At 40.5% G+C, this 19,340-nt stretch overlaps 1 protein-coding gene across 13 annotated transcripts in view; it reads left to right on the top strand.

Annotated features, from left to right (window-relative positions):
- Positions 1 to 19,340, top strand: part of UNC13B (unc-13 homolog B) — a 205,800-nt gene that overhangs the window by 136,016 nt on the left and 50,444 nt on the right. For all 13 annotated transcript variants that reach the window (XM_039700720.1, XM_039700724.1, XM_039700732.1 and 10 more), the window contains 8 exons: positions 454 to 681; positions 988 to 1,129; positions 9,785 to 9,954; positions 10,815 to 10,930; positions 12,767 to 12,930; positions 14,920 to 15,070; positions 16,055 to 16,123; positions 18,395 to 18,484. In XM_039700720.1, the coding sequence (XP_039556654.1) occupies positions 454 to 681; positions 988 to 1,129; positions 9,785 to 9,954; positions 10,815 to 10,930; positions 12,767 to 12,930; positions 14,920 to 15,070; positions 16,055 to 16,123; positions 18,395 to 18,484 (1,130 nt within the window). The remainder of the gene's footprint in view (positions 1 to 453; positions 682 to 987; positions 1,130 to 9,784; positions 9,955 to 10,814; positions 10,931 to 12,766; positions 12,931 to 14,919; positions 15,071 to 16,054; positions 16,124 to 18,394; positions 18,485 to 19,340) is intronic.

Raw genomic sequence — 19,340 nt, 5'->3', positions numbered from 1 at the left:
AATGCTGACAGTGGAGACTCACCTGAGCTTCTTTTCTGTGGTGCTGAAGTGCACTGAGACAAGCTCATAGGTACTGTTTGTAATGGAGGTCCTGTGTCTCTTCTTAGCACTTGCCTAAGCAAAGATTTATTTGCTCATAGCAAGGTGCTGAGAGCGGAGGCTCTGCTGTTAATTTAAGAACCTCATTTCTGGGTGTTCTTCAGCTGTAAGGATATTAACCTGTTGTTAGGAGGGCAGTCTGATCCCAGATTATAGAGGAGCTACCGCCTCTGCCTCCAAATGGTCCAAGTTCTCTGTGTATGTTGGAACAGGGGGAACAGAGTGTGAACATCAGTATCAGGAGCCATCATGTGAAGTGTAACTTGTAGCTTTGATCCCCCTGTCCAGATTCAGTGAGACATGATTTGGTGTGTGTTTGTTCCTGATGAGCATTGTGTATTTTCTGGTGCACAGGAGCAGCAGAGAAGAGCTCGAAGCATGGAGCTGAAGACCGGACCCAGAACTTCATCATGGCCATGAAGGATCGCATGAAAATCCGGGAGCGGAACAAGCCTGAGATCTTCGACTTGATCAGAGATGTGTTTTGTGAGAGCAAAATGACACACGCTCAGCAGATGAAGACAGTGAAACAGAGCGTGCTGGATGGTACCTCAAAATGGTCAGCAAAGATCACGATCACTGGTGAGTGGGATAGTCATGGGTTCACTTGGTCTCACTTGGGAGCCTCAAGTAAGACAGTTGGTATGAAATTATAACATAGAGGACTGGCTTCTCTGGCCTCTGTGTCTTTCTACTGAGTGCACATACCAGTAGCAGGTGCAGATACCCCTATTGCAGGTGCTGTAGTGCACCATGAGCTGAAGCTCATCAGAAATACTCTCCTGAGGGATATTCCTGTTTTCTGGCCATTATGAGCTGATACTTCAGGTGGTGGTCGGATACACTGTCTTGTTGCAGGGTGTGGTAACCCTTCTGTTTTCCTTTCAGTGGTGTGTGCTCAGGGTCTGCAGGCCAAAGACAAGACGGGGTCCAGTGATCCATATGTAACGGTTCAAGTGGGTAAAACAAAGAAGAGGACAAAAACAATTTTTGGGAATCTGAACCCTGTATGGGAAGAGAAGTTTTACTTGTAAGTGCTCTGACAAGGACTCTCAGCCCCATGCCACCTGTTTGTATGATCTGTGCCTTGACAGCTGTGTCTTCTCTTTCCCGAAGAGATCCCACATCTCCTGCAATCTGAGATGGTTCTATTTTTGCTCAGCATTGTGTGTGTGTGGAGAGTTGACATCTCTAACAATGTACATAGTGCACACCTATTTATCCCATCTATCTTCCTTGTGTATATACAAATTGTCTGCTTTATGAACACTCCTGTACTGATGTTCCAAGAGACTGGTAAAGGGAAAGGAAAATGTTTAAATCAGCAGCTATTGTTCCTGGCTAAAAAAATTCCTTGTAACATGAGAGTAAAATTCTTGTAAAAGACTAAGGAAACTTCTGTGGCTGCCTATTTCTGGGATCTGCTACTGGTGTTTGGCAACCAAATTTAAAGGTAATTAGTTTTCAATTGTCTGTGACACCAGCAACCTCTTCTTTCAGTTTTGGAACATCAGTGTAACAATAACCTAAAGGAGTTATTGTTGCGAGAGAGCGCTTCCAAGATTACCAATGTATTGAGGTCTGAATTTAAAGCAAAGCCTGGAGGCACAATTCTTTAGATAACATTGTTCCTTCCTGCTTTTATTGAATAAGTAATCTATACCCTCAATTTGTCATTGAAGATGTTAAAAACCAAAATGGACACATGAAATCCAACAACTGTTTTCTGAAGATTCTGGCTAATCTCTTTCAACATCAACAATCTTTATTTCTTTTAATGTGTAAGGACTTCCATTGTACCATCTCTCTCCTTCCTTTCTTTTCCTCCCTGTTCTTTCCTAAGCAGCTTGGGGGGAGCTCTCTCTGCAAAGTGCAATTTTTTTGTGTTTAAAAATCATTTCCATATCAGTCCAGCTTTGTCTTTACAATGTACAGTAGAAACAAAATTATTTTTAAGCAGTTTTGAGCTACTCATTAACGTCAGAAAAATCCTACTGCTATTTTGAGTGAGTAAGCCCCTGGCTTTATTCTTAGTTTAATCCAAGGTAACATTTCTGCTTGGTAAGTAGTAAGAATGCTTATGTGCCATTTGGATAACTCTAGTCACAATAGCAGCAAGTCTGTGTGGGAGCCTTAAGGACCCTGATTTACCATGCCAAGTAGTTACCATGGTATTTGCAGTGTGCTCCCTTCTAATTTTAGGAGCCTCAGCAAATAATCTTTTTAAAGATAGATAGCAGAGTGTGATAAATGTCACCATTTTAATGGTGATACTGTTTAGACTTAATTGCCATGTCTATGATTCAGCAGATAAAATGCTCTTGGGCATTAGAGTTGATGCTACTTTCTGTCTTGCCTGCGGTGGTTGCCTTCCTCGCCTTGAAAAAGCAGGAGGAGATGAAGGGAATGAGCGTAGTTTCCACACTGATGGCTGGAGAGCATTCAGTACTGCAATCAGTGTGTTGTTTCATTAGTAGATGTTAAAGCTCACCTTCTGCTGGATGAGGAGAGAATAATTTAGAAGTGTGTGCAGCACTGGTTTTCTACACACCCATGTTTCTATTTTGCATTTATGGATCTTTTTGCAGCTTACAGCTCTTTAGGTTCTAAAATTTTCTAACCCATAATCAAATGGAAATTTAAATCAACACATTCAGGCCCAAAATACCCATTACATACCAGGCTTTTTTAGAAAAGATTGTCACGTCAATCAAGAGATTGTCAGATTTTAAGGGGTTGGATGGGGAGGTATCTTTGATTCTTGAAATGAGGTCAGTTTCTAGTAGTGAGAGAAAGGTGTGCTAGTAGTTACTGATAGCCTTGCAGTAGACATATGAAATATTTCATGTTCAAAATGGTTAAACAGTTAAAAAGGAGCAAGATGTGTAAGTAGAGAGGTCAGGTTAGTTACTAATGTGTGTGTCAGCAGTGCTGGCTTGGTGGATTTGTTTATTGCTGATGTTCATTAGATGCCTAGTGCCTTTCATGTGATCACAATTCCAGTGTGTTTTCAGAGGTTGAATGTAGAACCAGAAATCTGTGTGCATCAGTCATTAAAGTTATAACACTGTCATTATAACCATGGCATGAATGGAGGCACACATTGTACAAATTAGTGATACAATTCTTTCTACAAGCTCAATAAAGTTTATTAAAAGCAGCTTTAATAGGTTTTAAATTTTTTTTGTCTCTGGTACTTTAAATAGGGGGGTTTCTGCTTGTTTACAGTGATTGGTAGAAAAGTATATAAACTTAAATATCTCTCCCCAAAAATGGCTTTGTTCGTTTTCCATGTATTTTCAGAAAAAAAATGTGGTAGGTTTGACCCAATTCTAAAGTCCAGATTTAGAATCATATTTTAGAAAAGGCAAAGTTCAAAATACTTTGGGTTTCCATTATAAGTGCTTTTTAGGTCATTACTAGCCTGTGTAACTGTAGGCATCTGCTTTGATTAATCACCAGTTCTTGCAGTGTATTCATGTTGCCTGAGCAAGCAATTTGCAGGCTGTTTCTTTCTGAAAATTATGTCTTTGTGTATTTACATCTATAGCTTTAGGAAATAGGTTGTTATGGAGGGATTTTTGTGTATTTCATTAGCATTTGAAGACCTTTGAAAACATAAGGTGTTGATTTTTCTGCTCTGTTCAAAGTGTTACATGCTTGATGCAGACTGCATATGTGGTGCTTGGCAGCAGGAAGCTTGGTGGGGGACTCCAGCCACTGCTGTAGCATTATGTTCTGTGAACATGCACTAAGGAAACCCTGCTTTCCTTGGATTTGCATCCTTTTCCTCTTGCAGTAAATCCTAATTTATTTCCTCTAGTTGTGATGTGCAGGCTTAGAGATGTCCTCCTCCATTTGCTGTGTACTTTTCTCCCCATGCCCTCAGCTTTCTTCCCTTGCCATTAGCTCTGGCTGGACAGAAGGCAGCATGTGTCCTCCCTGCAGCTGGATTCTGAGTTGTCTGTAGTGGGTGGTCCCCTCTCACTACATGAGAGCCAGCTGGCTGTAGGCTTTCCAGGGACAGCAGCTGGTAGGGGTTTCTCTTCTCAAGCTAGCTGTTGGTTGTTTTTTTTTTTTTTCACAAAACCTGTTGGAACATAGAAGCTTTCATAACAAGTCTGCATAACTCTTGTTTTCTTAGGATTCAGTCCAGTAATATTAGAAGGAAGCTATTTTTGCCACACTCAGTGCAATTAAAACAAGACAGATATAGAGATGTTTTAGACTGTCAGTAGAAATTACAGAGTTCCTGGAATCTTTTTTTTCTGTAAAGGCTGAAGCTGAGCATCATTTTGCATGGGTTACAGTAGGAGACAGTGTTAGGAGGACAAAGCTGACCACAGGGCAATTTCAGTTTTAAATGGAGAGCTCTGGGGTTGTTTGGAGGCTGCCTGTCCATACCTTTTGTTCAGGGAATGCCATAGTCTTTAACATTGTGAGCATTAAATGTTACTGTTCTTTCTGGCGTAGGTGCAAAATTACTTGTTCATTTTACAATAATACCCCCTTGAAGTTGTATAGTCTGAGTACAGCTGTGTTTGAAGCTTTGAATGGTGGGTGTGAAGTCATTGCCTGGAACAGATTACATTGTCTGAACAGGTTGCAAGAGGCATGTTTATTCTTTCTCACTGCAGAAGAATAACTGAGTTAGAATGAATGCAGAGCCTCGTGCTAGCAGATAGCAAATATTTTACTTGGATGTGCAGAGCCCACATGATATACATACCTGCTAATCCTTTGAGAATGGTGCTACTCTCAACTAACCACTGGCTAGTTACCCAAAGGCTTCTGTTTGGTCCCAAAATTTTCCTTTTAGCTGCTGAGCAAGTTGTCAAGCTCAACCTCTTTCAGTTATCTCTGTGATTAAGTGTGCTGTTCCAGAGCTGTATTTTAGACTTCCCCTTCTGAGATCACTATGTTTATAACAATTGTAACTCTTCCCCCTCAGACTCCCTTCACTGTGACAGAGGCCATCCAGTTTGTTCTGCTTTCTTTAATCTCCAGGTACTGCAGATACTGAAACTGGCACTCTGATAAAATCTCGCTTGTTTCCCTGCTCAGTTACCAACATGAGACTTAAATCTGAATGCAGACCTGATGTCTCATGGCAAGCACTAGTTGGCAAGCTGAGTTAATGTAGCTAGTGTTGTAAAACGCAAAATCTCTTTATCTGCTCTTTGTAGTTAGAAGAGCTGCACCATTAATTTGTCCGTTGGTGTTGTAACATTGGTAACAGCAAATGATTGTACTTGTTCTCCTAAGAAAAGAGCTTCATGCTAGTAAGAAGTGAAAACTCATTTCTTTGTTCTTAGACAGCAACAGCGGGCTCTCAGGGCATATTATTTTGCTGTCATGCTTAACTTGCAAAGTACTGAGGATTTTTCTTCATTCTCTTTCCACTCTGATTTTGCCTTAGGTGTTTTCTCCACTGTCCTTTTTTCTCCCTAAAAGAGGAGTCTTGTAATCATTTAAAAATGAGCCTCTTCTGAGAAGTTTTTTGCCTTCCATTCTCGCTGCAGTTGGCCACAGCTGAGCTGACAATTGGACCCTGCAATGTTTTGACACTTCATTTGATCCACATTCGAATCCTCCTGCTTTTTCAGCTGTACCATTTCCCAAAACAACTTTTTTTCTGCTCCTCCTCTGTATGTTGTTGCAACTTTTTACTGGTCTTTCACATACTGGTTGCTACAACTACTCCTTCCTTTCTCATTTTCCACAAAATCACTACCCTTTTTTAGGCTTTGCTCCTCAGAAGCAGAACTGTACTCTTCAAATGATCACAGGTCCTAAAATCTTGATGATCTATTCTCTCCTTTGCATTTTCCTACCTCTGGGACTCTCATCCATTATTTCTGCAAGCAGCTCTGCACTTTCTTTCTTTCTTTCTCTTTTTCTGCCATTGTATGAAATGTCCCCTGCACTGGACTGTGGAACTTTACAGGTCCTTCTTCAGAACTATGTCAGCAGGAAGGAAACTGCTCACAGAATATGAACACACAGACATTCACTAGATTCTTTGAAGCATAAATATTTTTGATTCAATACCAAAAACCCCCCAAAATACAATAAAACTACTTAATTCTGGGCTTGACTGACCTATGTTAAAATCTGCAAAATGTTGTTTCTTCCTCTGGTCTTTTACTTTCCTTGTTTGTTCTTGCGTAAATCTACGTGTTGTGTTTTGTCTTTATTAGCCTATCAGTTCTACAGGGTAAAATAAGCAAATTCAGCACAAATGTTGTTGGGGTTTTTGTTTCAAAGAATGAATCATTGGTTCAGAAGTCGTATTCTGGTCATTTTGACACTTCTCCTTTTTCTTTCTCTCCGTGTTTTGAAGGAGATGAGTCAGTGACCTGTACCAGACCCTTGACATCATCCGAGCTCATCTGGCCCAGCCTTTTCAGACTGGCAGAGATCTTAGAACTAAGAATCATTTCCTACAATTTTTTTTCAGAAGTTGGAGCTACATTAGAAGGATACAAATTACTAACTTAATTGTGGGAGGAACTATAGTGTAAATTCTACAGTTGCTTGTTCTGTTTAGCCACCAATATACTAATTAATCTGTGTGTGGGCATGTCACTGTGTGAGCAGACCAGAATTAACCACAGCTTCGTGTGCTCTCGTGCTTCCCCTCAGCTGGGCATGGGAAGAGACCCAAATATTGACAGTGCAGGGGACGTGTGTGGGTGCTGGGGCTTCGGTGCTGTGTAAGACTAAAGGGGAATGTGGCAAAATAGATCGAGGTAGAGAGTGGGATAGTGAGCAAGTCGGCAGAAGCAGGCTCAGTGCAGCAATGACTGGCTTGAGGCAGAAAATCTTAATGGAAAAAAAATCTGATTTTAATTTTTCTTTTAGATTTTCTATGCTGTTTCTGGAAAATGTTACTTCATTTGGTAGCTTGAAGTGTAAAAGTAAGTGCTTTTATAAAAATGGCACCACTCCAAACACTGAGACAATATGGGTAAAAAATAAAGGGTTTGAGCCATGTACATAGCAAACCTGGTTTCCAGTCTCTTGATCTCTAAAATGGACCTGAAAGTATTTGGTAATTTCTTTCTTTTGGTGGGGTCACAGAATGTTTCTTTTCTGTGCATCCTCTTGGGAAAGGCTGTGAGAGCTCAGCTGTAGGAGGGTGGACAGACATGTGTGCACACAGTAAAATCAAGCTTCATAAAAACATAACAAGAAGTGGGGCAGGCATCTTGAGAAATATGCCAGCTCCTGTATTAATGATGGGGAGAGCTTCTAGCAGCAGAGCTTGTTAGACACAGTCTTATGGAGTGATGTCACTGTCACAAATTGGAAGCTATTTATCATTAATTAGAAAATTCTTACCCATCAGCAAGCCCAAGTCTTCCAATGTTCATGATTCTGATTTGGGGTGCTCACTGAAAAGTGAACTGGTTTTTACACAACTGTGTTGTTCACCAAATCAAGGACTATGGTTCTACAGACTTACCCTTTGATGGTAAGCTACCAGCTCAAGGCTTTCAGCTGCAGTAAGAGGGTGATGAAGCTCACTCTCTGGCATGGCACCAGCACAAGGAAAGCAAGTTGAGCATTCTCTTACAAACAACAAGGAAAGGTGTGGTAAAATAGAAGCTTTAGTAGCTCAGTAAATGCTATTGGAAGGCTTCCTGTAGGATGTTGCACTGAGTTATGCTGCTGTCTTTGAGTGAATGATGACAGCCAGACACCTGAGGAGCAGGGCTTGATGCGTGTGCGACTGCTTAAGTTAGATTTAGGTTTGAAAAGTGAATGTTTTCCTTAAGGAAAGACCATTGGAAGTAAAGAAAAAAGACCAAAGTGGTCCTAGCAAAGAGCTGTCAGCCAGAAGGTGATGTCTGAAGAAGTCAGGAGTTAACTTATGGATGCTTGGTAAATGGCTCTGTGTCCCAGTTGTGTTTTGAGGCACCCGTGCATTTCTGAACACTGAGCCTCTACAATACTGCCAGGCTGTACAGCAGTGCACTGTGTCAGGAACAGAGGATTTCTTTTACATGCTTATGGTGTATTGCTGGTAGACATGGCAAATCACTCGGATAAATTTGAGTGCTACAAAGAGCAGCATTCCAACCATTCCCTGCTTGTGATCACTTGTTTGCATGGTTTTGTTGGGAAGACATTCTTGAAGTAAAGGAGGAGGGAGAGGAGAGTAAGATAAGAGACAAACATTGAACTCTTTTTATTCTGAACTCTAAATACAGATTTGATTGCGCAGTGAATGCAGGGAACAGTGATGTGCTCTGCCTGTGATCCAGGCTGCATGGAATTGCCTCTAACCTTGTCCATATAATTCCCATCTATTCCCCTCTACTGGAAAAATCAGTAGGAGCTGCATGGATGTCTCTTAAACATTGTCCTGAATCACAATGGTGGCAGTAAGAGCCCAAATGGTTTCTTGGCAGAGAGCATGCTCATAACCAGCCACTGCCACATCCTATTGACCAGGCTTAGCAGAGCTCTTCTGACCCATTTCTTCTTTCTTCCTGTTGCTTAGCAACAGATGCAGCATGTTAATGTTAAAAAGGCTGGAAAACAGGCCTTCAGCAGCAGTTGCCTGTTTTCATAGGTTTTATTTGCTTGAGGGTAGACATTTGTAGTGGTTATGGTGAGTAATCACCCTTGTCATGGTCTCATATGAGCATTCAAATTGCTTTATTGCATGCCCTGTAAATGAGCAGAGCTGTTATAATACGGTTCTACCCACTTCTGACATCCAAGAGCCTGTGTGGATATACAAAAGGTATCTGAAACACCTGAAAAAGGGGGAGAGTCTTTAAATCCTGTCTGTGCATTATACTGGAGGGTGCTGATTCATCACACAGTAAACTGCTTCTTTTAATGGAAATGTCTTTATTGATCTGCCCAGAGCACAAAGTATCAGTCTAAGCTGTGAATAATAGGCAGAATCAATTCTAGTAATTAAATACCAATGCTGTAACTACTGTATCACACCCGTTCTCCTCAGGCAGTGTGGTGTATCATCTGATTGTAATGTATTATGCATTGATACACTACTGCTTTGTGACTGTCTTTGAAGAAGGAGATCTACCTCCACCTGAACTATTTATCCTTTGTTAAAAACTAGCACAAAGAGTGTTTGTCACAGGTCTTCACTGTGCTAACCTAGAAACTGCATAAAGACAGGTAGTCCTTACAGCCTGCAGCTGAACAGGAGGTTATTGATGGAGAGAGCTGTTGAAACCAGTTAGATGATGATTGTCATTTTCTGCGGGGGTGTATGCTGGCATTAACCAACCTAGCTATCCCCAGGCTTCTGTGGGCTTCACAGCAAAACTGACAGCTGTGAAGAGAATTCCCAAGTTCTGTGGGCTGCTGCTGAGAGTGAGGACAAGCAGCAGAGTCACAGCTGCTTGGGAAGTCAGAAGTTGGTGGCTGAGGTTGGGGCAGGGCTGTCATTCAGCATGCATTTGGAGTATCTGAATGTGTCAGCTGTGACAGCTCCGTGTCACAGGAGCATTTAGAATGCACCAACAAGGTGCTGTGTGGTTCATATCAGACACTCCACTTTTGAATAAATACGCATTGTTTACACTTTGCTAATATATCACTCTGATGTTGAAGGAGTGGGTCAAGAGGAGTACAGAGAATGTAGCAAATAAATGTTGGCTGCATTGCACACTCTTAAAATTACATTTTCTCTTATTTGCAGTGAGTGCCATAATTCCTCTGACCGGATCAAGGTGCGAGTGTGGGATGAAGATGATGACATCAAGTCTCGTGTCAAGCAGAGGCTGAAACGCGAGTCAGATGATTTCCTGGGGCAAACAATCATAGAAGTTCGCACTCTGAGTGGAGAAATGGATGTTTGGTACAACCTTGGTGAGCAGGGCCTTGGGACTGAAAACGTGGTGTATGTTGGTTTCAGAACATTTGAGGGCACTTGGATGAATGTGGACAATTTGCAAGAAAGGGAGAAAAAGTTTGCATGGTTTCAAGGGCATGTGATGCTGCTGCAGAGCAGCTGCAAAGCTGCTCCCAGTTAAAATGGAGTGTAACGTGCCAGAAGGTTGATGTTTTTCTCTGTCAGCTATTTAAAAACAGAGTGGAAGAAATGCTTGGAGCAAGACTCTATTCTGCTGGAAACATGCTGTCCTGTGCTCTTTTTTTGGTGTCAATACAAGCATTTTGCCAGTCTGTAAGAACTTCAAGTGCACTACACTGGGCTGGCAAGTTGGTGAGACCTTTTCCAGTTACTGTTGTAGAAAGTACCAGCAAGCAACCAGGTGGTACTGAGTTGACCAGGCACTGTGAACCTGTCATCTCCTAGGAGATCTAAAAACTTCTTCCAGCAGTTCCCAGGAGTTTAGGATTATGGTGAAGTTAGGGACAAATTCCACATCAGTCAGCGCTGTTCTCAGAAAAGGAATCTGTTCTTGGTGATTCTAGTTCAGCTGACTTAATCCAAGACCCTGTAGCACATTTACTGGCAGAAAGGGTGTCTTATGTCCAAAAATGTGCATAGTTCTAACTAGATGTGTCATATTGAGGTTGTATCATGGCAGTTGTTTTGCTGATGTCTACTTAAGTGTTATTCAATGTTTTGAAAGAAAAGAGAAAGTTTTCACTGTGGTAACTCAGCCCGAGGTTCCAGCAGTTCCTTTTGCCAGTGTTGTCACCCTGAGATTGCTGTGCTCTGAACATGAGCAATGCATGTAATTGCTGATGGTTTTGCTTTCTAGAGAAGCGAACAGATAAGTCTGCAGTGTCCGGGGCTATTCGCCTGCAGATCAGTGTGGAGATCAAAGGCGAGGAGAAAGTGGCTCCATATCATGTTCAGTACACTTGCCTTCATGAGGTAAGAAGTGGGAATATCTGTTCATTCTGACTATTGAAAAAGCAATTTTCTGATTTTTATTTCATTGAAATGTACCTCCGTGCCCTAGGTGAGCTTTCTTTTCCCTGCCACACAGTGGTAACACACTGAATCATCAAACCCACATTTGTCAGGAAGGCAAAGGCAGTTTTAATCTGTCTCCCTGACACTGGGGACTGGCTGGCTCAGTGTGTTCAACTGTCACAGCTGTGCTGCTGTCAGAGATCAGGCTTTGGTTCCACTCAGAGCCATGATACGTTTAAGGTGGAGAAACATGTGAATTTCCTTGAGTGATGTTTTCAACATGTACTTCTGTATTTCTGTCTTTCTTTAGAGGAAGCATACTAAAATGCATTATGGGTAAATTCTGATTGAGGAGAGTCTCTGTCTTGGGCTGTTGAGTGATGCAGGTATTGGTGATATAAACTCTTTTGTGCTGCTGCAGTGGTGTGTAGTTATGAACAGTTGTTGGGGAACAGAAGATTAAGCTGAGGTTTCTGGGTACTGACTGTCTCAGGATGGACTGAGCTAGACAGGCAGTGCTGCAGAAGTTGGGAGAAATCCAAGGATGACTTTCGAAAAGACTGAAGGGAAACCCTGTCTTGGAGAAATGCCCAGTCTGTCTGTGTCAAAGAAAAGGCAGGCAGCAGGGTCAGTCTCAAAAGTGTCTGAATAAGGGAGAGTAGTCAGAGCCCTGTATATAAGAATATCCTGAGGTCAGTGAGGGTTAAACAAATGCATCTTACACAGAGAAGGACAGTTGTATCATAGAGAGGAATGTCCATCTACAGGAACAGCATATTTATTCAGCCGCTGTGCTGGAGGAGCTCTGTGGTGTCTTCTGGCCTTGTCAGGAAACTCTCTATAAGAGAAATATAAAGCTCAGAAAGTACTCTTCTTTTAGTAGGCTGTATTGTATCCTTCAATATACATATTTATTGTTTTTAATTTCGGTGATGGCTACTATTTGGTAAGCTGTTCTGGTTTTGTCCTTTGAACATGCATGTTCACTTGCTTCTTTTTTTTTTTTGCAAGTAGGTATCTTTTAACTATCACTTTTTTCTTTTGTGTATTCTAAAATGAAGATGATTTGCAGAAAGAATAATATAATCAGGAAATATACTACTGTAAAGCAGAGTACTCTAGCTACTAATGAGATCATTAGACTTCTGCATCGCTTACTGTAGGGAGCCATTCTCTGAAAGGTTGATGAATCTGTAAGTGACATGAATTTGAGGATTACTGAGAAGCCCACTGAGCTGAATGTGCAATTTCTGCATAGCAATGATAGCTGAAAACTTTTGCAGTGTTAGATAAAGTGAAAGGTTATGTTGAATAATAATAATGCAAGTGTCTAGTTGTTAGGGGTGATCTTAAGGGTATCCTTTTCAGGAAAAGAAATCTGTTTGGACTGTTGTGTATAATAATAATTACAATGCTGATACAGAGCTGTAACATCAGCTAGTTTAAATAGCTTGTCCATATTAACGCATTTTCATGATGAGAACAGAAATGCGTAGGTTTCGGGAAAACTAATTAGTGTATGGTTTCAGTGCACTAAAGCACTCTTCTGCATCATTCACGTTGTCTGCTGGGTAAAGTTGTAGGTATGCATGTGAAAAATTCAGCTATGAGATTCATTCAAGAGGAAAAGGTAAAAGCAAAAAATACAGAGTGGACAGGGGGAAAAAAGAGGAGGAGAACAAAGAAAGTTGTGATAGTGCCACCACATTAGCAGTTTCACTCTCTTCATGAATCTTACTTAGCGTCTTCAGCAGCCTCACATACATACAAACTTGTCCTTGTTTTGTTTTTCAGAATCTCTTTCACCATCTCACAGATGTGCAAGGGAATGGGGTGGTGAAGATCCCTGATGCCAAAGGAGATGATGCATGGAAGGTGTATTTTGATGAGACAGCCCAAGAGATCGTGGATGAATTTGCAATGCGTTATGGCATTGAGTCAATATACCAGGCCATGACGTAAGATGCATTTCCTGTGTTCCTTAGTGCAGATAATTGGTGTAACTGATTGATGTAACTCTCACTGTTTAGCAGATGAAGTGTATTGATAATGGAAAGCTTGGCAGTGGCAGCTGCTCCTTTTGGGGCTTACCGTGAATGGGAAGAGACTTCCTGTCTTTGAATCACTGACGTCCTCAAAGTTTAAAAATTTTTGTCTGCTGTTCCTGTTTTGAGACTCTCCAGTCTCTCTTTGAGAGCTCTTCTGTTAAAAAGGTGTTGCTCAAGGTTCCCACTGAAGGTTTTTGATGATATGAGAAGGGATGATGTTTTGTGGAAGCATTTGTCCTATCTGTCTGTTGTGGCAAATGTTACAGTTCTTTGAAGAGGCTGTTTTCTCAGGTGCTGCTGAAAGCACTTCCAGTAAGTTTGAGTAATGGTGCCACTGATTTGTTCTCTTTGGAGCTAGGTTAATGCAGTTCTCTGTCTTCAAAGAACCTTTTCCTTGTCTCTATAATTTTACTTGGATTTGGGATTAGTCATTCTTCCTCTTAAAGACTAGTATTGCTATACTTAGCTCATTTCTTATTTCAAATATAATATTAAATGTAGCAGACAAAAGTGAACTTTTTCACATTAGAAGCTAAAAGTTTTGGGTTATGGGTCCTTAGATGACTTAGGAACTGTACTTATGTCACCTTGCAAGCAGCTTTTCTGCCTATTGGTTTAAGCCAAAATGGAAGAGAATTGGCAGGTTTCTCTGGAGGTCTAGTCACTGCTTATAGCAGGGCTGACTTGAAAGTTGAACGAGACTGCTCAGGGATGTGAAAAATTTCCAAGGATGAAGGTGGAAGCCTCTCTGGTTAGATCCCCATTCCTCACAGCTTCTCTTCTTAAATGAAGCCATTTCATGTGCTTGTATTTACGCAGTGCCTAAATGACCAATTGGTATGCAAGTGTTAAGTAACAAGCATGATTTTAAACTTGAAGAGGTTAGATTTGTGATAGATAAAAGGACAAAATATTTTACAGTGAGGGTGGTGAAACAGTGGATGAAACATGGATAGATGAGGCTGCCCAGAGAAGTGGTAGATGTCCTACATAACCTGGAAGTGTTCAAGGTCACGTTGAATGGGATTTTGAGCAGCCTGGTCTGGTTGGAGCAGTGGGTCCCTGATCACTGCAGAGGCTGGACTAGATGACCGGCCCAAACTGTTCTGTGATTCTCTGAGTCCCTTAGGGAGAAGGTTACATTTGTAAAGTGGTTCCCAGATTAGATTAGATTTCTCAGTGAGTATGTCTGCATAAAAATGGTCCATATCTTCTGCCTCTTGAAATGAACTTGGTATTTCCCATGATGTAAGACCTCTTAAGCTCTGATTATTTTTTTTGTAGGACTAACAGATTTTTAAAATTTTTAATCATTTCACAAGCCTGAATGCTCCTAGCATAATTCTGAGATTTCCTGAAGGAGGTTTCCCTGCATTTAATGAGAGAATGGGAGAATGCAAATGAGTGTGCACACTTCTTGCAGGCTGAATGGGTTAGCCATAAGGAATTAAACGTATCAGCGCAGCACAGAAATACTAGTGTGTACTCTAACTGGCCATTATGCTTTCCAGCTGCTGCCACCTCATGACACCTCAGAACCTGTGTCTGCCTCAAGCAGCAGCAAATCGTGTCAATTTCCTTGTGTCAGGCTTGGTTCTAGGAATTGGCATCAGGACCCAGGGCATCACTAAGTCACGTACTGTCGGCAGCAAATGGCTGAGAAGCTGTTTTATGATCTGGAAATGGCTGCAATGAAGGGATTTCTCTTTGTTTTGAGCTGTTGTCTAGATGGCACCTTTCTGAATAAAAACTTTGGGATGCTAGAGTTCTGTAAAGTGATGAAACGTAACTTCCATCTGTTCATGGCGCCCGCCAGCACAAGGGGTCTATTAAAGGGATAAAGTCAAGTCCTGCTGCACAAAAGAGACCAGAATGACTTATATCACTGTCCTTTTGCAGGCATTTTGCATGTCTCTCCTCTAAATACATGTGCCCAGGCGTGCCAGCTGTGATGAGCACCTTACTTGCCAATATCAATGCTTATTATGCACACACCACTGCCTCCACAAATGTGTCTGCTTCAGACCGCTTTGCAGCCTCCAATTTTGGGGTAGGTTTGTGTGTTTGGTGATGTTGCGATTGGACTTCTTTAATTTGCTACAGTGATTCCACCCTTCAGTAAACAACTTGTTCTGTTTAAATAACATTAAATTTGTGAGGAATTCAAAGCAGTGGAACTCCTATACCAGACAGAGAGCATGGGTTTATTGTCTTCATCATCACACAATTCAGATATCAATCAATGTAATGCATTATGATGTTGATTCTTTGTGTTCACATTACAGTGGAGCACAGATGGTATGAAATGAACAAACAATACTAGCTCTGCATGTTAGTGCTGTTGGTAAAATATACCATGTGATCTGGTAATTTCAGAACTTTGGTTTTAAAAACAGCAACTGCTTTCGGAGAAGAAAAGCACCACCACAAAAGAAGTCTAACCCTTAATGGTTAAAATGTTTTGTATATAATTTGTGGTGGAGTTGAGCATGATGGAAAAGTATTTGGAAAAGCTTCCCATCAGACTGAGAATTTATTAATAGATTGAGGAGGTGTTCACAATGCCAAATCAGAATTCAGTGGAGAGACCTGACCTGAAGAAGTTGTGTCACAAGAAGCCTGTAGTACTTGTCACTTGTCTAGATAAGATCACAGAGCTGTATCATTGCTCTGAATTAGACCTTTTCTGCCTGTAATTTATTCATCTCTGAATAAGTATTTTCTCTCAAATACAAGTTTGGTGTAAATTGCAGATGGAAAGTCAGAATGGTTTCTGTTCTGCCTCTACTTCAGAATGATAATGGAGTATTTTTTCTGAAATTGTGATGTTTCACAGACTTCAGAAATAATTACAATTTTAAAGTAAATCCAAGAATTGAAAGAAAATACTGTTTGCACAATGCCAAGTACCCATATTGCTTTCCCCTGCTCTCATGAGACCTGACACTGATTACCTGATATCTTGCTGCTTACTCTGAACATGGATTAGACAGTGGTGATATGTGAATGTTTACTGGTGCTTTCTGCTCAACAGAAAGAACGATTTGTAAAGCTTCTGGATCAGCTTCATAATTCACTTCGGATTGATCTCTCAATGTACAGGGTGAGTGGGAATAAACAGAATCCTTCCAGGTATTCTGGTGGGCAGAGTGGAAACACACCATTTGGATTTCTCTTATGTTTCTAACTTCCTGCATAGTTTGTGTCTTAAGAAATTGTCATGACAAGCTTGTTGCTCAAATGTACTGTTTTGTTTTGCAATGGATTGAAACTTAGACCTTGTTTTTTTCTTCCATTGTAATTTGCTCAAGATTTCTGAAATAATTTGAGCATTGTCCACTGTATTTATCTCTGATACTTCCCCAGAAGTTTCTAATCCAAGTTGGATTGGATTAAATAATTTGAATTACTTTTATCGGCTACTTTGGGTATCCTCTAAAAAGGGAAAATAGACTTGTTCTCCCCTACTATATTTTAGATCAGATATGAACAGAAATGTTTTAGAGCACCATGTTGTCACGTATTTAAGGTTTGGCAAACTCAAATCACGATGTATGGTCAGGTTTGAGATCCCCCCCACTTCAGCAGATTGTGAAGAGATGAGTTTCAGATGTTGGCATTAGTCCAACAAGCTTCATAAACCCTCCACTTTCTTTCTGCTACTCCTGAGTCAATATTGTCTTATCATGTGACTTGGCTGGTTTTTTCCCTTAAATTCCTTGCTATATTATTTCAATCAATGACTAATTCATTGAAAATTTTGAAAATGGTGCCAAAATGTGAGCTTCAACTTTGTTCAGTAATCCACTTCTGATTTTAGCATTTACCTGAAACACAGAAAAACGTATAGAGGAGAAAAACACAAGAAGATAAAGAGAAGTGCATTAGGAAGACAAAACAAAAAGGAAAAGGGGAAAGGTACAAAAGAAGATAAAAGGAATATTGTGTGAAGAGCTATTCTAAAGCTACATTACTAGAAAGAGAAGGCATAAATAGAGGCAGCTGATCCATGGAGTAGCAGAGGGAAAATTATCAACCCATGACAATAGGAATCTGTAGCAGTGCTGCCTTTTTTGTTTGCTTGGTGTTCAGTAAAAGCTGCTTTTTGGTAGCTGATGCAACTGAAATGTGCACAAATAAGTAAGATCTTACATAAAGGACCAGGAAAGATTTGTGTAGTTTAAATAATTTAGGTGTAATTTAATTGACATTATATTTGGAGAAATGACTGAAGCATTATGGGAGCATTTAGTAATTATTTTAAGACCCTAAATGGCAGGTTAAGTTCTGAAAGAAAAGGTGTTAGTTTGCAGCTTTCCAAACAGGAGATGGAAATTTATATCCTTCAGATGGTTTGTATTTAGATCTTTACCCATGGAAGTCTTCCATTTTGGTAAATACCCTGAGTTCCAGAGAACCCATGTGTGGACAGCTTAACTTTTAACAGGAGAGTTGTCTGAGAGGGACCATCTACAAATGACTGCAAAAAGCATCAAATTGCCTGCAGTGGTTAGCTAAATTGCAGTAATACTCAATTACTACTGTCAAGAGACAGCATATTTTTCTGCAAGTCCTCAGTAAAAAGGGAAAACTTTACCCGTTTGCTCTTTTTGCCTTCATATCTAATAATTTTTGAATGTGCAGATACGAAGAGGCTATGTGAAGAGAAGGTTGCCCCTGCTCTTTTACTTGCAGCAAAACCAATCCCATCAGCTTGAATGTAAGAACATGCTGAGGAGCATGAATGGTCTTAAAGGAGACAGGTCCACAGGAGACAGTGGGAATGTTGGAAAGGGCACAGTGCCTGATATCAGAAAGGGAAGAGTGTTGTGCAAGAAGCAAAGCAAAGCTAGCCACATTCAGTATATGTATTTACATATGGCATCTCACATGGTTCTAGCTAGTTCCAGTACCATCTTATGAGAGCAGTGCTAATTTTTCCTTCTTGGTCTTTACTTCTCTGGAGAGGCGTTGAATACACCATACCCCTTGGCATCCCAGAAGAGAAGCCAAAAAACAGACCACTGAGTGCAGAAAGGAGAAGTCTCACATAACCTCAGGCAAAAGACCAGGGCTGCCAGTGGTGAGCTGTTCCCAGCCTGCTCCTTCTACAGCCAAGGAAACCGTTCCTGCCCCAAAGGGCTGTCAGTCTCCTGGCATCCACAGACATTACATTTATGTGAGAAGCTATTTAATTAAGCAAACAGATAAGCTTCTGCAGCAAAAAGGCCTTATTTATTGAGTATTGTTTTGACTGGTACAAGCTTCTTGAGCAGGAAATGTTTCCAAGACAGTTTCCTTTTTTAGCACATGCTTGAAGCCTTGCATGGATCTGACTGTGCTTTTGAACAGGGTTTCCCTTTTTTGTCAACAGAATAACTTCCCAGCCAGCAGCCGTGAGCGGCTGCAGGACCTGAAGTCTACTGTGGATTTGCTGACCAGCATCACTTTTTTCAGGATGAAGGTAGGGATATGGGTGGGAATGGGAATGGCATCTCTGCAGGTTTTTTTCCCCAGGAGTTGATTTCCCATTTTCAAACCATTGTTTCATGTTGTTGTTCTTTGGACACTTAAGGAAAATGGAAATCGTCTGCTGACCATGTATAAACATCTACATTTTGTCTTTACTTTTCTATATTTTGCATTATGAAGATGTAAATTGCTTTTCCCCTATTATTCTTCAGTAATAAAGATGGTACAACACTCTCCCACCTCTCCCTCAGAAAAAACCAAAAAAATTGAGGAGGAGGAAGAATAAAGGGAATTGTCTAGTTTTAGGAAGATAATTTGCTTTTTTTAATAACATTAGGAAGGATTTCACTATCTAGTAAATATTTTAGAGTTTTCCTTGTGGAGGATGAGATACTAAAATGGGATAATATCTCTCAGTAGAGATCCAGGAGAGTTGTTATGAATGCTAATGTGCTGGTTTCATAGTTAAGTTTATTGTTCCAGCAATGTGTAATGAGATTATTTTATATTCCTGATTTTTGGCTTCTAAACTTTTTTTACAAGATCACAACCTAATATTGTTGGTTAGTACATGCCACTTAAAAATGTTTATGTTATCAAAAACAATGCAAGTGTTTCATTTGAGCTACTTCAAGAAGTGCTTAAAATTTTATACCATACCCTAGTGTAAATGATGATTTAGATCTTTATTTTAAGAGTATTCATTCAGACAGTCTGTCTGTGTTGGAAGCTTGATTTATAGAGATTCTCTGAAAAATTTAGAGGTACTGAAAATATCAAAATTGTCAGGTTATAGTTGTATTTGCAGGGTGATGATTGCCTGTCCATTTAGTTTAAAGTACCTCTGC

This window comes from Passer montanus, unplaced genomic scaffold (assembly GCF_014805655.1).
Source record: "Passer montanus isolate IOZ18808 unplaced genomic scaffold, ASM1480565v1 scaffold143, whole genome shotgun sequence".
Classification (NCBI taxonomy): domain Eukaryota; kingdom Metazoa; phylum Chordata; class Aves; order Passeriformes; family Passeridae; genus Passer; species Passer montanus.
Note: the sequence above shows the minus strand (reverse complement) of the source record. Positions and strands in the feature narration are given on the sequence as shown.